Raw genomic sequence first — 15,893 nt, 5'->3', positions numbered from 1 at the left:
TTGCACTTCTTGTCTTTTATGGAGAGTTTCACAGGTTAGCGATTGAGAGTTTGGAACCCTCAGGGAATTTCATTGAACCAGACGTTGTGAGGTTTCCCTCATTAAAGAGTGACTTCTTTATTAGAACCATTGTTAATTTCTTCATTTTAAAAGTATTATATTAATTGAGGCTGAATCTCATCTGAACAACGTGAAACTTGGTTTCGGTGCTTCCTATCTGCAGTACAGGTTGAAACTAATCCTGGAGCAGGTGGTGCACTCTTACACTAATTTGGTACCTGGATCTTAATTTTTTCACCTTTAGAGTAATAGTTGTGTAATTAAAAATCATTGAAAGTGGGAGTATATCCTTTAATGCTGAGAAAGGTCTGTATCTTACAATAGTTGACAGTCCAGTATTTGAAGTTTTGCTGAAGAGGCCACACTTCTTGCTATCTTGTAACAACCTTATCACAATCCCTTTCTTAAGCCTGTAGTTGTAGAAAAGAGTGAAATTCGCTTTCTACTAAAGGGTGATGTCCTTCTTTCTGCCCCCAAAATTGCCATGCATTGAAGGTGGAGAAGAAAACATCAGGTTCCTGGCTGTCCCAGGTAACACAAGGACATTCCTTCCTTTCTAATTCCGACATATAGGTAGGAACTCAGCTGTTGAATGTTCCAACTGATGATTTGATTTATTTTCTCCCTCTCCCACCTTAGAAGTGACTTCTGATTTAGATCTCCCCCAACAAAGTTTTTCCCTAACTTTTAGATCTCTAAATTGCAGTATTTCAGCAAGCTAAAAAAAAATAAATATCACTTTCTATGTAAAAAGCAACAAAATACAAGCTCGTGGAAAGTACAAGCTGGGCACAGATTAAAAGTAATAATGTTGAAGTATGGGCTGCTTTAGACTTGCTTTCACTTTGGTTATGCCAAATGTGTTATCAGAATAAACAGCAATTTCTCTGCTTGTATGTTTCAATCCAAAGTTTGTTTGGCTTGGTTTTTGGAAAAAATACTAATTTAATTTTAACTATTTCTTTATTTTTTTTCAGCTGCTGATTTGTTCACAGATCTGGAAAATGCATTTCAAGAGAAAATTGATGCAGCTTATTTTGAGACTAGCAAATACCTGCTGGATGTTCTCAATAAGAAGTACAACCTACTGGAACATATGCAGGCCATGAGGCGTTACTTACTACTTGGTCAAGGAGACTTTATCAGGCATTTAATGGACTTGCTCAAGTAAGAGAGTAGGAAGGATAACTGCTGAATTTCTGATGCTTGCAAACGTGTATGACCAGCACAGAAATTGTTTTGCTTTTGGAAAGGAACCCTTTAAATATAGTATTACGCAGATTTCATTGAACTTTTAAACTCTATTTTGGGTTTAATTTTTTTGACCCTGAGGCTTATACTTTGTTCTTCCTTCTTTGTAGGAAGTATATACAGTACCATTTCACAATGTCTTGAGAAGTTGCATTAATACAAATATCTTTACGCTGGCCTTGTGACAGCTTCAAGATTGTTAGTACGTCTCTTGTTCCTGTCAGCAAGTTTAAGGAGAAAATTCCTGTTGCTCTTGATGCTGCTAATTAGCATTGCTGTGAATGTTAGGCTTCTGTATGTTGGAGGTGTTTGGTCAAAACACTGTGACAAAACCCCTCAATGTATTTTTATAATTTCAATTGATGCCTCAACAGCCTCTCTTTTAAGCACTCAGGTGCACTCACAAGTATCAGTTTTGGTTCTTAAAGTGTATTTGCAAGCTCACTGTTTCTACATGCTGCTGCTACTAATGAAACTTAGTCTATCAAAAATGTCCTTTACACAGCTTTCCTTTGGTCTAGAAGGCAGGTTTTGTAATTGATCTTCCATTAACTTGTTTGTGAATCAAAGTCAACATCGTCTGGTGACCATTTGTACATAACCATGCCTTTTAAAGTGAAAATTAGTATGAAGTAGAATAAGGTTGGTTTGTGGAGTCAATATTACATTTGCGGCAGAAGTAGTAAGGGACTTTCCAGTACTGATCATGGGGGGAAAAGAGCAGGGCAAGGTGCTTGTTACTTGCATGTTGTAACTCATTGGAAAGTTTAAGTTACATAGAGGGCGTGTCTTTGTGTGCTTCTGCCAGCACTTTTAAGCCCGTGAGATGGCTATCAGTAAGTCACTCAAAACTGAAATGAAATTATTGGTTTGATATGTTAATGATGTAATCTGCCTCATTTTAGATATGAATGCGACTCAAATTACAGAATAGTTATGCTAGCAATCCTGGTAATTTCAGATTACTGGCATTAAATGAGGATAAACTTACTCCTCATGCTGGTGTTCAGGTGTATAGCTGCACAAAAATAAACATACCCTCAATATTTTGGGCTCAAATATTTTGCCCATTAATTTTCTTCTTGAGATGGAAAGAGTAATTTGAGAGGTTTTTTAAATCTGTCAGAAAAGTGTTTCACTGTGTGCTGTAGTTACTACCAAATCACTGTTGCAGAATATTTCAGTAATATGCCATGACTGTTTACTTCATAACCACCAGGCCAGAGCTTGCACGACCAGCTACAACCTTATATCAGCATAATCTGACTGGAATCCTTGAAACAGCGGTGAGGGCAACTAATGCCCAGTTTGACAATCCTGAGATTCTGAAACGCTTGGATGTTCGACTTCTGGAGGTATGTTGCATCATGATAACTCTGACCTGAAACATACCTTTTTTTTTTATGTATGTGTACATGTGCAGATATCTATATGAAAACAAAATTTCATGTGTATATATAGTAAATACATTTCCCACTCCCTTTCCATTGAAGTCTACTTTGAATTATGTAAACCTTATGTAGTAAGTCTTTTTTCTTCTTTTCCCATTTTCTGCCTATTGTCTATTTGTACTTCAAGCTGTGGGTTTACAGCAGTTTCATTGACAATATGAAGTTGAGTTTTTGGGGTCTAACACTAATTCATACTGGTGGCCCTGACTTGAGTTTCTGCAAACATTTCCTACTGCTGTTACTCTGACAAGAATCCGGGGTTAGTCTCTGTGTCACCAGCAGTTAAAAAGAGCGAAGCAATGAAAGCGTGTTTCATGAAGGAGACCTCTGGTAAGTAACTTGAGTTAATGAGAAAGCTCCAGTCCCAGAGGTGTGAGTTAACTGATGATCTGTAACATCTGAAATAAGCGTATACCTCAGACTGAGTCCTGCCTAAGAAGTTTTTCCTTCCCTTCATTTCCTCTACAAGCTCCAGTGAAAAAACATTAACATTACAAACATCAACATTTGAGTAAGATGAATCCCACCCTTGTTTCAAACTTTGATTCATTTTTGCTTAATCTACTACTTTTGACAAGGAACTCCTGTATCTCGTATTGACGTGGATGCTCATTTCTCCATAGGTATGGAGAATGGAAAAGTAAGCAAGAGTTGGTCTTCAGCACTAGTATGCTCTGATTATACACTGAAAGTAGCGTATCTTTTTAATGCAGGTATCTCCTGGGGACACTGGATGGGATGTCTTCAGTTTAGACTATCATGTTGATGGCCCAATAGCAACGGTAATGTCATATGTCATACACTGCTGGCTGTGAGCTGGTCTGAATATTGAATTGAATTGCTAAATATTTTTTTTATTGAAATAACTTTTTATTCTGGAGTGTAAAATCAGGGAGACTTTTTTTTTTTCTTTTTTTTTTTTTGGCATCTAGGATGTACCCACTGTATAAACAGTTAAGCCAAAATCTCAATTCTTACAAATTAACCATTAGTGCTGAAAAGCTACATTTAAAACAATCATTACTGAAAATCAGTATTTCATTTGTTCCAGCAGAGATTTTAGCAAGTACTTAATAAATGGAGTGCTCCTCTTCTTCCATTATTGCTAGTCTGTAGCTGCTAATTTGGGATAATTTGCAAGGAACTGAATAATATGTTTGAGGAAAACCTGTTTGTACTGTCTAAATGAAATTTGATAGGTAGTGTTTGTTAAAGTACTGAAAAAATAGCTGTACTATCAATCAGAATGCATTTCGTTTTTATAAAGAACTTGTAAAGATTATTTTTTTTCAAACAGGGCATCAAAATGTGAGCCTGACCAGCAGAAGGAATTTTCAGGTGTAGATTAAAAAGAGTTAAACATTTAGGCTTTGTCATGTTCATCCCTCCTTATGCTTCCTGCAGTGCCCTATGCCTGCTTGAATGTTAGTTAACCCTGTTCAGCCCTTGAGGGAGGATCTCTCAAAAAACTCTGGGGTCTCCAGGGATTTTGTTTTGACAGTATTTACCAATAAACTGCATGGCTTAGATAAGATGGGCTCTGAAGAGGTTCTTGGTCCTTCAGAAAATAATGGTATGTCTATCATTAAATTTGTACTGATATTTTTTGGTTTGCAGGTATTTACACGTGAGTGCATGAGCCACTATCTAAGAGTATTTAATTTCCTTTGGAGAGCGAAGCGAATGGAGTATATTCTTACTGATATATGGAAAGGGCACATGTGCAATGCAAAGCTTCTGAAAAGTATGCCAGGTGAGAGAAGCCCAAATGGATGACATACTTATAAACTGGATTTAGGTGAATGCATCTTATTTTAAACTGTGTGTTGGAGGGTGGTGGGGTGAAGTCTGTTGGGACAGATGAATCTTACATTTTATTGCTTCTCTTGACTATTTAATGGTAAATGATAGTGAAAATTTCCTGTTTGTTCTACTTAATCTTTGATTGTGTGTTTTTGTAGCAGTGAGCAAATTAAACATCCCATGTCTCTGGAAAAAACCAGTTATTCTTCCATCCCCTTTTATTTATCATCCTTGTTGGCTTCCTATCTGTATCCTGTGTCTCCCTCTTCCTTGTGCTGGAAGTAGTAAGTCTCACACATGCACACTTCTGAATTTACTAGTATAACTGTCACTCATTCCTTGTACTTTTGTTTAGCTAAGAAGAGAACAGATGTTTGAGAAGAAATAAGTTAAATAAGTTCTGGCTCTGGTGTATGTTTAATGGACTGGGACTTTTTGATCCTGCTTCTCAGCTGAGATTGTAGTTGTATTTGTGAGCATCTGTACTGGCTCACTCTTGACTTTTTTCACCTATTGACATTTCTCTCAGTAAAAAATAGCTATTGAGGGTTCAGTTTCTTTGTGGCATAGTAATATTTCCAAAAATATATTCACGTTTTTATAATTAGGAGCTGTTTGGTGGGTAGGAGTGGACACCTTGGCCTCAGAAGGTCAGTGGGAGACAAGCTCTTATAAAGTCTGCCCTAGTGCACAAGAGTGATCTCTGGAACTGTACAGGATGACTAGGTTTCCTTTCTGCTTCTGTGAGATAGGATTTCGTTTACCATCATGTCCCTGTCCCAAATAAGTGCATTTTTGACTCAAAACATATGGTCTATTGCATTACTGCTTTCTGTTTCTGTTCCCTTTGAGACTAGGGTGCAGGTAACAGATTTTATTCTCATCACCTGAGGGTCTTCAGGCTGGAGCTGCCTTCCATTGCTAGGGTCTCATTTGTTCTTTTGTTCTCAGGAGGAAGTTTGTTCCCCCCCAACCCTTGGGAAGCCTTTCTTATGCTTTACCATGGAGCAGTCTTCTGTAGGTAAAAGCTCCGTTGCTTGTCTGTTTTAAGAAATGCAGACATTTGAAATGCTGGCCGAACTGTAATAGCTGTAGTTGGCAGAAGGAGTTATATTTCTTAGTTTGTGCCTCTTGACAAAGGAGGGTATGTTTACAAAGAGCTGTACTGCCTTCTGCCTGGAGGCACAGGAGTCTGTCTTGCTCACTGGCATGTCTAAGCTGGAAGCTGAGAGTAGAATTTTTTTTCTGAAATACGTGGAGAGTCTAACCCAGCGCTGATTTATGAAGAAGTAATAGAACTTTTATTTTCTCTCCGTCCCTCCAAAACAGTTTCTTGCCCTTCCAGTCACAGAGCACCAAATGGAGGACAGTACCTGATAGGAGGAAGTAGCTGCAGGGTCTTTTGTTTCTCAACCACAACGACAGAGCATTGCCTTTCAAGGATAGCTTTATTCACAGTTCCCATAAAGTCTTAACTGACAAGGATTTTAACACTTTAAGGGAGTACTTCTAGACAGTAGCATCAGGCTTGCTCTTTTCCTGTCCGTAATTGGCGAGTTGCATATATTTGTGTTGTTTCTTCCAATGTTGAGGAATTTCTGTTGTTTAACTAATGTGGAGGGGTTTTTTATTTATCCTCTTAAAAGTAGATGTTAGGGATAGTTTTCCTGCAAAGGCATAAGAAATGAAGAACAGAGTAACTTGTCGTAATGTCTTTCAGATCAGTAGATGGTCCTGTAGATGAAAATGTAGAATTCCTTTTGTAGTAGTCTCATAGCTTGTCTGCAGCGGCCAATTACTGTGGCAGCTTTTTAGAAATTACTTCCTCTCTCTAGATATTTGCCTGATTCCAGAATGTTAAGTATCTTTATTCCAGAGAATTTTTACAGTTGGTGGTAATCTTGATATTACCCTTCCGCAACAGAGGTACCTCCTTTTACAGGTGAGCAGCTGAGGCAAATCTGTGGCCTCAGAATTTCAACCAAAAAAACCACATGGGATACTAACTGTATTTTGGGCTCTTGGAACTGAAAGGGTCTTTTTCCCTCGTGATACTCAGCAAGTTTCCAGCACTGTCTGAGCACAGTCGGTGTTGTCTTTGATTCACATTTTCTAGGAGTTAATTGTGCAATGTTCTTTGCTCATCTGTCACCAGCTGGTATTGCTCCTACCATCCAAGATTAGTGGCTGTTTTATGAAGTATTCAATTTGATAGAAAAAAATTTACCAAGCTGGTTTGATGGCTGTGCCTGTCCTTGCAGTCTTTAACATGCCATCTCTTTGGATTTTTTTACAGAGCTTTCTGGGGTGCTGCATCAGTGTCACGTTCTGGCATCAGAAATGGTCCATTTCATTCATCAAATGCAGTATTACATTACATTTGAGGTATACTCTATCCACCCAATTAGTTGCTTAAAAATGAAGTACTTTTAATATTCTGTATGTGTTGTGTGTCTTAAATTTCAAAGAGCTTGTCATCTAGCAAATCAAAACAGCCCAATCCTGAATCATTGCTCCAGGTGCTTGAATGTTCATGGGATGAACTCTGGAACAAGGTTCAACAAGCACAGGACTTGGATCACATCATTGCAGCTCATGAAGTTTTTCTAGACACAATCATAGCTCGGTGCTTGTTGGATAGTGATTCCAGGGTAAGTCGTCTTCTTTGCATTAAATTGTAGCTTTGTGATCTTGGCTTATGTGTTAGGAACCACCTTCACTTTATGTTGTAGGAGCAAGGGGAAGAGTTCTTTTTATTCCTCTGATATAAGACTTTATTATGGTAGGCTTTGTAGATACTCCCCAGACGCAGTGTCAGATGCTGATTATAAAACTTTTTACAATGTGGCCCAGTTGGTTTTGGTCCTAAGAAACTGTGTGATCATGCAACAAATGACTTCAGGCTTTGGAAAACAGTCTCTCCAGCTGTGTGTAAAAAGATTTAATTTACTCGTGTTCTGAAGAACAGTAGTAACTTAAAACTCTTCCGCTGTTTTGTTGCTGAACTATCTCACAGGTACTTCTCAACCAGCTTCGAGCTGTTTTTGATCAGATCATTGAGCTCCAGAATGCCCAAGATGCAATGTACAGAGCTGCTTTGGAGGAGTTGCAGCTGAGGCTGCAATTTGAAGAGAGGAAAAAACAGCGTGAACTTGAGGTACAGTAAGGATATTACTAGGATTTTTGATATGTGGAGGGGTTTAGGTATTATGTAGAGGTACAGCAAAAATGAAAAATGTAGTTGGGATCAATGTAAAAGTCATCAGCATTAGCTAGTGAATTCAAACAAAACTGCTGAATGGTGTTTTTCATTTATGTCTTGCCCAAAACCTCTAAGTGTGTAGATTCTCTGGTGGGCTTTGGAGGATAAGTTTAGGGCTGTTGTAGGTGAAGGAAATGGAAAAGGCTTTAATATTCTGAACCCTTTTGCAAAAAATGCTGTAGCTTCATGCCTGCTTTCCTGCTGTCAGTCTGTGGGACATGCAGTGCTGGTATGAAACTCACCTGCTTTACTAACCTCTGATTTCTTTCATGTGCTCTACAACCACCAAGGGGACTGACAGTGTCAATATTAGAGACTCCATGTTTGGCTTTCTATAGTGATGGTTGGTTTGTATAAACATGGTGGTTTAGCTGGGCAGAAGGTGGCCCAGTTAGCAGCTTTCATCATGTGATGCTTGACCTAACTCGTTTGGTCTCTCTGTAGGGCAAGTGGGGTGTAACTGCATCAGAAGATGAAGAAGAGAGCAAAAGGATGAAAGAATTTCAGGACTCAATACCCAAAATGTGCTCACAGCTGCGAATACTCACTCACTTTTACCAGGTGCCCCTTAAATATTTTTTTTAAATATGCCTGCCGAGCTTTGATATGTAGAAATCAATTTCAGATACTAAGTAGGTGTAAATTCTGTATTCATGTGTACAGTTTGTGGATCTAGTTCTTTTTTTTTTTTTTTGCTTCTCTACTTAAAAGCCTGTATTCACTGTTTCTCAGTAGACAGTAGATTTTGCAACTGTGTGTGTTCCCCTGACAAAGGGGAATAGTCTCTTCATGTAAGTATCCTCCTTCCTCCAGTAGTGAAAGTAATAGCTATCTTCTGGCATAACCTTAAAAATAAATAAATGAATAAAATGCCTTCTGCATTCCAATTTTTCTCACCATCTTTGCAAGTGTTTAGTAGCAAAGACTGCAGAAAGGTTCGTTATTAAGGGCCTAACACTTGATTTTAAGCATGTTGAGATGGGCATTGGGTAAACAGTTTGGAGGAACATGCACAGGCTGTCTTTTTGAATGATAATTATTCTGGCTTTGTCTTAATTTGTTGTTTCTGATTCTAAAGCTCCCATTCCCCAGAAATATCAGCTGTTAGATTTCAGGGAAAGCATTCCAGAAAGCAATGAAAGTGAGGGACACAGCACTATGTACAACAGCAGCCTTTCAGGATTAGACTCCAGATCAACTGAAAACCAAAACCCTATCCCAACTCATCCTTGACTTTGACACATGAGATATTCCTCATGTAAAGTAGTGTACCTTTAAACTTCTCTTACCACCTTTGGCATGCCTGAGGTTCAGATTTTTTTAGGAATGTTGAGGAGCAGCTGAGGGAACTGGGATTGTTTAGCCTGGAGAAAAGGAGACTCAGGGGAGACCTTATCGCTCTTTACAACTACCTGAAAGGAGGTTGTAGCAATGTGGTGGTCGGTCTCTTCTCCCAGGTAACAACTGATAGGACAAGAGGAGACCGGCCTCAAGTTGCACCAGGGGAGGTTTAGACTGGATATTAGGAAAAACGACTTCACTGAGAGTTGCCAGGCTTTGGAACAGGCTGCCCAGGGAAGTGGTTGAGTCACCATCCCTGGAGGCATTTAAAAGACCTGTAGATGTGGGGCTTAGAGGCAGGGTTTAGTGGTGGACTTTGCACTTGATGATCTTAAAGGTCTTTTGCAGCCTAAATGATTCTGTGACTTACAGCTGTAGGAACTGCTTGCTTCCATCTTGCTGTTGATATTTCTTCTTTCTTTCTTATTTTAATATCCATAAATACACACTTAGACATCTACTAAATGCATAAATGTGCATTGTTTCCCTAGGTAAATGAACGGGGTTGGAATGGTTTTGCTGGGTTGTTACCCATACCTTGTAAGAGTATAATTGGTTTTTATAGCAGTTGTAGTTGTGACTCAGCAGCTGTACAGCATGAGCAGAGCGCATCCCAGTCTTCCTCTCTGGTGGTTTGCATCAATTCTGTTTCTGTATTGCCTATAGCTTTGCCAAGCTATAGCTACCCTGAATGAAGTGCTGCACTGTCAAGAGTTCAGTACACATGTAAGTTTGAAGGAAAACAGAATAGTACACCCAGGTTTTAAAATACTGGTGCCTTTTCTTGAAGGCTGTAGAGATCCTGAGTTTTGATGTGACGACTGCAGTTCTGGGAGGAATTTGCTCCTGAGTCCAAATATTGCAGTTCTCCCTTCCAGAGGAAAATGGAGCCAAATTCTTTCAGCGTAGGCAGTGAATAGATAATCATTTGTGTACTCTACGGGATCGCTACAAGTTGGCAGTGTACCTTTTGCCTGCATGGACTGTATTCCTGCTGAACACTACTATGGATTTTTGATGTAGGACTTCCCTGGCCAACTTTGGTCATCTTTGGAAGTAATGGGGTATCTAGTTATGGGCATGTCTGCATTATTAGTATTTAGTGGAGATCAAGAATGAGCCCTTCAAGTGAGTCTTCCCATCCTCCCAAAGTCCTCTTCTTTCCTGCATGCTGTGGAGCTCCTGCAGTTGCTTGGCTAGGGCCAAATGCAAAGATGAGCTCCAGACGCATGCCTCCCACGTGTCAAGTGCAAAACCACTCCAAATGCACAGACTGCCTGTTGGGTCTGCAGCACCGACTGCCCTACCAGGCAGATGCTCTGCTGGGGGGGGGGGTGTCTCTTGCTGCGGTGGGTGCGCCCTTTCCCGGGTTCCTGCCGTCTCCTTGCCGTGCCTGGGCAGCACCTGGCATCCCTGTGCAAAACACACCAGTGATGTTGTCTTAGGTGTCTCTTGGGTTTTTCTTTCTCCTTCAGGGAATCGTCCAGCAGTTCTTGGTCCTACTGACAACCAGTTCTGACGAAAGCCTCCGGTTTCTTAGCTTTAGATTGGACTTCAATGAACATTATAAAGCAAGAGAGCCACGGCTTCGTGTATCGTTGGGCACTAGAGGCAGGCGAAGCTCACATATGTGAAACAACTTGCTAAGGACTGCTCCTCGGTATCCAAAGGGCGTTGAACCTCTTGTTGGACGGGGCAATCAGTGTTGACATAGTACAACCAAACCGTGTGTGACCGGTGTCAACCATCTCTGCAGGCAACATGTTTTCAGTCATGTGATTGTGTGACACTATATAGCAGAAAGCAAAAAACATAGGGTTTTTTACACTTGACATTTCTAGAATTACCCAACTAAATGGGCTGATTGAACATCCTCCGATCAACTTCTTAAATCATCCTTTAAACAAATGCCAATTTTATTTGAAGCTTTCTGAGCTCTCTCCACTGTAACTTATATCTGTGTCAAGGAAATCGCATCTTTTGTTTATAGAAAGCACCACTTCCTTTTTTAACAAGAAGATCAGAAGGTTATTTTTTCTATGTGTACTTGTTCTATTTGAAGAGTGCTTTTGTTAAAGCCAACAGATTAGGACCCAGACCTGATGTCCTTGTTAAGAAGCTATACAGCATTTCATTATGCTGATTTTCAGTGTTGTGATGTGTTTGACTGTGTGAGAAACTTTGTATTGGGAGACATAAACGTATATTTAATTTTTTTGTTGTTTTCAGAGTTAACAAACAAATAAAAAAATAGTAGGGAAATTCTATGGTTACTGTACAGAATAAAACTATAGAAGCAGAGCAGGAGTGTATCTGTTGCACATAAGATCTAAAAAATGAAGTTAAAGCCTCAGTACTGTGAACGGAAAGTGGCGGTTAAGATTGAATTGAATTAAATGATGGTCAAAATTGGATGTGCAAAAGCAAACAGACTTGGCTTATGTTGACTTCATTCTCTTCCCTTCCCTATTTTTTCATTGTAAATATTTATATATTGCTGTCCAGATGTTGGGGAGAGGGGGATTCTTCTTTTGCAAAGTTGTCATTATATCAGGTCATTTATTATGTTCCACAAGTGCAAGCTTAGAAAAATAAAAACACTATTATCTTTCAAACAAGTGTTTTACTTTTTGTAATTGAAAGATTATGGTTTTTTTCCACAGTGTAAGAAAGGAGAAGCTTCCAGTTAAGAGTGTATTGATTTACATATCCCTACTTGTTACAGGATTTTGGTACTAGTCTTATCTCTACTTGTTGTGTGCAGTTCATTAACAATCACCCTTAGATCAGCCGGGTCTGTGGCCTTTTTTGTCTTTGCCCTTACTTTGCTTGAGCCCCTGGGAAGCAGAGGCACCTGCCAGGCCATGGAGATGAGACTCCTGTGAATCACAACAGAGGTGAACTCATGGGGCTGATGGACCAACTTGCAGCCTTGGACTAGTGCATTTGCCCTCCAGACACCAGGATTCCCATTATTGTGGAGGCCTTGGAGTTCTTGCTTTTGTTAAATAAAACATGTAAGGCTTTTAACCCTTAAAGGTGCCATTAAAGGACCTGCTGGTGCATCTGCCTTCATGAAGGGGTACTTGCAGGCAGCACTTCAGCTGTAAGAATATGTGGACTCTGAAGGCAGTGATACTCTGTGTGCCAAAGGAAAGCTGAAAGATGTTGAGCTTTGAGGCATCACACGGTCGCAAATCACTTGACAGGCAGGAGTACTCTGTGTGGTTGGAGCGTATTCTTGTAAAGTCTGAAAGAACTGCAAAGCTAATGTGATTGTGTTTTGACCAGAAGGGGGGGGGGGGGAATAATTAGCTGCATGGGCACTCTTGGCCATTGCCTTGTGAGGCATGTTGCATCGTCCCATGTGTCGTTGAGATAATTCACAGGCCAGAGAGGCAGCGTCAGTGTCAGAAGCAGAGGGCCAGTTCCGAAGAAAGGTTTACTTCACTGCTAAAATGAACCCAGTAGTACACAGGAAACTTGCAGCAGTGGCCATGCCAGGAACAATCATTTTGATGTGATTCCACAGAAACCAGTCAGTCTGGGAAGAGTCCTCACTGCTGCAGGAGTTGTTCTGGCTGCTAGGCTGAGGGGGATGTTTCACATGCAAGGCACAGAATACCTGGGCAGGTGGGGACCTGCCAGTGTCCTTGGTGCTCCGTTGCGGGTGGAGACCAGTCTTTTATCCCCTAACCCAGCAGCTGTCATGTTTTATTTCCATCTACATGGGTTTTGTAGCTTCCAATCCTACAATTAAAATTGTTCCGTTGTGGCGTAACAAGGACAGCTTGAGGAAGCCAGTGACCCCTTTTCAAGTAAGGTGGAACAGTGAAAAATATATACACATAAAAAGATGAATCTTCATGATTTGCTATTAGCCCTATACTGTTAGGGCCAGTTTCTCATCAAAAGAGTGGATTAAAAGTTGAGCAACAAATACATCAAATCTTCCTTTGGGCTTGGAAATAACTGCGTTAACAGAATTGTCATAATAAATTACACAAGAGCACCAACGCTTCAAACCAGAGCAGCAAATCACGACTTCATGCATCAATAAATATTTGAAAGGTGAAGCATAGAATAAGCTATCCAGCTCTGCAGGAAAGTGGACAAGAACCGGTTCCTGTCATCTTCGGTTCCTCAGGCAGTGACGTCCATTTTTCTCTCAGCAGATGTTTTGCCCATGCCTGTACCTGAGGAAGAACCATCACCGCTCTTGGGCCCTCTCCAACTGCTAGGCTGGGGGGAAAGTAACTGGGTGGGGTAACTGGGGTGGAGTACTGGACCAGCTCTGCTGGAAGATCCCCTGGAAGTGGATGGGAGCTAGCAATGTCATCTATAATTTTTATGACAATATCAGCCATTTTTTCTCCTTTTGCTGATCTATGCTTTGCCTCCACCTGCAGTTAGGTCATCGCTCTTCAGGGCACTGTCAGCATTACCTAGTGCTGCTTCTCTGCAACACAAAGCACAGCTTTTGTAAAAGAATGTTCATCAATGTGAAGGAAGAGACTGATTTTATAAAGCACTCTCAACAGAAATGCTAACAGAGCTGCTCACAGCTAACTGCGCTCCAGAATGCCATCTCTAGTAATGCTTCGTTGCAAGGAGCAGCCAACCAACCAAGAATTCTGGAAAAAAACAACTCCTCGCCTTTTTCTTCAGCAGCAATTTAACCAACCAGGTAACCCAAAGGTGATTTTGGGAGGATAAAGTGTGGGAAAATAGTGAGCTAAGCAGATTAAAAGGGCCAGTAGTGTGTAAATAGAGTACTGGTCAGTATGGTTTTCTAGCCTTGCCCTAGCACTGATCAATGCAGGGTGCAGCCTGTCCTGTCTCCTTATTAAATTTCTTTCCTTTTTCCTGGGTGTGTGCAATGGAGATCTGAGTGCAGCAACTGGACTGGGATCATGGGTGGGAGGTGTGCCTGTGGTGCCAGCAGCTGCAGTCACTGCAGAGAGAGAGGGTGGGTGTATCTGGAGGTGAGAGGATCCAGAGGTCAGCTGCTGGCTGGCTGGACTGTGTGTGTAAGCCCAGGTACTGGAGAGATCCACGATTGTACTGCCAGCCTCACAGAAGGTGTGTTCAAGGAGTTAGTGATGTTGAACGACGTGTCTGCTCTACTGAGCCTCACACCTGGGGCTTGAGCTGCCTGAACGTCAACATGAGCGACGAGTGTATGGGAGCCTGATGGAGTCCCCCGTGGCAGCCCATCCTGCGTGCCAGGGCATGGGAAGAAGGGAGTCCTCCATGGATGGGACCTCCGCAGTGCACCGTGATAAAATCCATCCAGGCTCTGTCCAGACCTGCACAAAGGCAGGGTGCCTAGCATCTGAAGGGTTTTAAGTTTTACTCGCTACCTGTATTCCTCTTTTTATCCTATTTATATCCCTAGTTTTATTCTGTTGTATTAAAACAGGTATTTTGTTAAGCCATTTGTTGTCAGGCCTTTCTTACTCTGATCCAGAAAGAACCCTGCACCCTTTCTCTCACTGACATCCTGGTGGAGAACAACACTGCACTTACAAAAATAAGGGTTTTTTATATATATATATATATATATATATATATATATATATACACACACACAATAGGTGTTAGTGGATTAGTGGGAAAAATATATATATCTCCCACTAATATGTAATATCTCTATATGTAGAAGAATGGCTGCAGAAGCGTGGCCTTAGAATCTCTGAAGATCTGCACAGTCCAGGCCTGGTATTAGAATAGGCCTGTAATCAGAATTGTGCTGAAGCTGCTGTGCTGAAGTTAACAAGAAAGGTGGCCTTGAGCTATTCTTGAATCCTGAGACCAATTATGTTGTGCCAACAGGCCGTGGCTGTAACAAGCTACAGCTGCTGGGAAAGCAGGTGCAGGGCCAAGCAAGATAGGGACCGGTATGGGAAAATAGGGAGTAACAAACTACAAGGCTGAAGCACAGCAACACGATTAGCTACATGGGTAGAATGCTTATTTTAGTCATGATAATTAGGGGTGTTGAGAACAATGCGTGCTTAGAGACTAATAACCAATTATATTTTTGCTTTACGAATATGCATGTGTATCGATTCTATATAAGTAGTGTTAGAAACTAATAAAGTTGAGCAAGATGCATAACTCATATTGAGCGTCTTCTTGACTCCAGCGAACCTTTCTTCCAACATCTATATCTCCCACTAATGGACCTCCATCCAGCTCAGCCAGAGAGGGGAGCAGGATGAGGCTGTTGGTGCTGCCTGTGTTCACGTGAGTGCTCTGTGTGTCTGTCGGGGTTGATCTGCGCGGCCAGCCACATAAACATACATACGTACATACATACATACATACATACATGCTGCGTATGTGTTCTCTGTGTGCATGTCCCTATGGGGGATGCATCCTGAGCCTTGCTACTGGTTGGACCCAGGCCCGTGGAGCTGTGGCAGCCTTGCCTCTGTCAGGCTGCTGGATTCAGGAATTCCTAACAGAAGTGAGAGAGAAATGTTCTTACGTTTCATTTGTGCCTGGAGACCAATACTGAGTTCTATATAACTGTGCATACTTGGTGTGATGGTTGACAGCACCCTCGGGCTGCGGCTGCAAGAGCCGCTTACCTTGCGGTGGGCAGCAGCAGCACGTCTGAAGAGAAACACAGGAGTTTTACCTTTTATTTTTTAACACTGAACTGCTTATCTGCTACAAACAAATGTTCAAGATAATAGTTCTTAACAACACCTCTACTA

General features: G+C 41.0%; 1 protein-coding gene across 1 annotated transcript in view; it reads left to right on the top strand.

Annotated features, from left to right (window-relative positions):
- The window catches only part of TUBGCP3 (tubulin gamma complex component 3), a 58,000-nt gene extending 42,708 nt beyond the window's left edge, over positions 1-15,292 (top strand). Inside the window, exons 14-22 of the mRNA XM_080376054.1 lie at positions 1,038-1,227; positions 2,531-2,666; positions 3,476-3,544; positions 4,380-4,515; positions 6,862-6,950; positions 7,085-7,216; positions 7,582-7,722; positions 8,272-8,388; positions 10,644-15,292. Of these exons, the coding sequence (XP_080232180.1) occupies positions 1,038-1,227; positions 2,531-2,666; positions 3,476-3,544; positions 4,380-4,515; positions 6,862-6,950; positions 7,085-7,216; positions 7,582-7,722; positions 8,272-8,388; positions 10,644-10,802 (1,169 nt within the window). The 3' untranslated portion in view covers positions 10,803-15,292. The remainder of the gene's footprint in view (positions 1-1,037; positions 1,228-2,530; positions 2,667-3,475; positions 3,545-4,379; positions 4,516-6,861; positions 6,951-7,084; positions 7,217-7,581; positions 7,723-8,271; positions 8,389-10,643) is intronic.
- Positions 15,293-15,893: the final 601 nt, after the last annotated feature.

Source organism: Falco punctatus (genome assembly GCF_963210335.1).
Source record: "Falco punctatus genome assembly, chromosome: 2".
Taxonomy (NCBI): domain Eukaryota; kingdom Metazoa; phylum Chordata; class Aves; order Falconiformes; family Falconidae; genus Falco; species Falco punctatus.
Note: the sequence above shows the minus strand (reverse complement) of the source record. Positions and strands in the feature narration are given on the sequence as shown.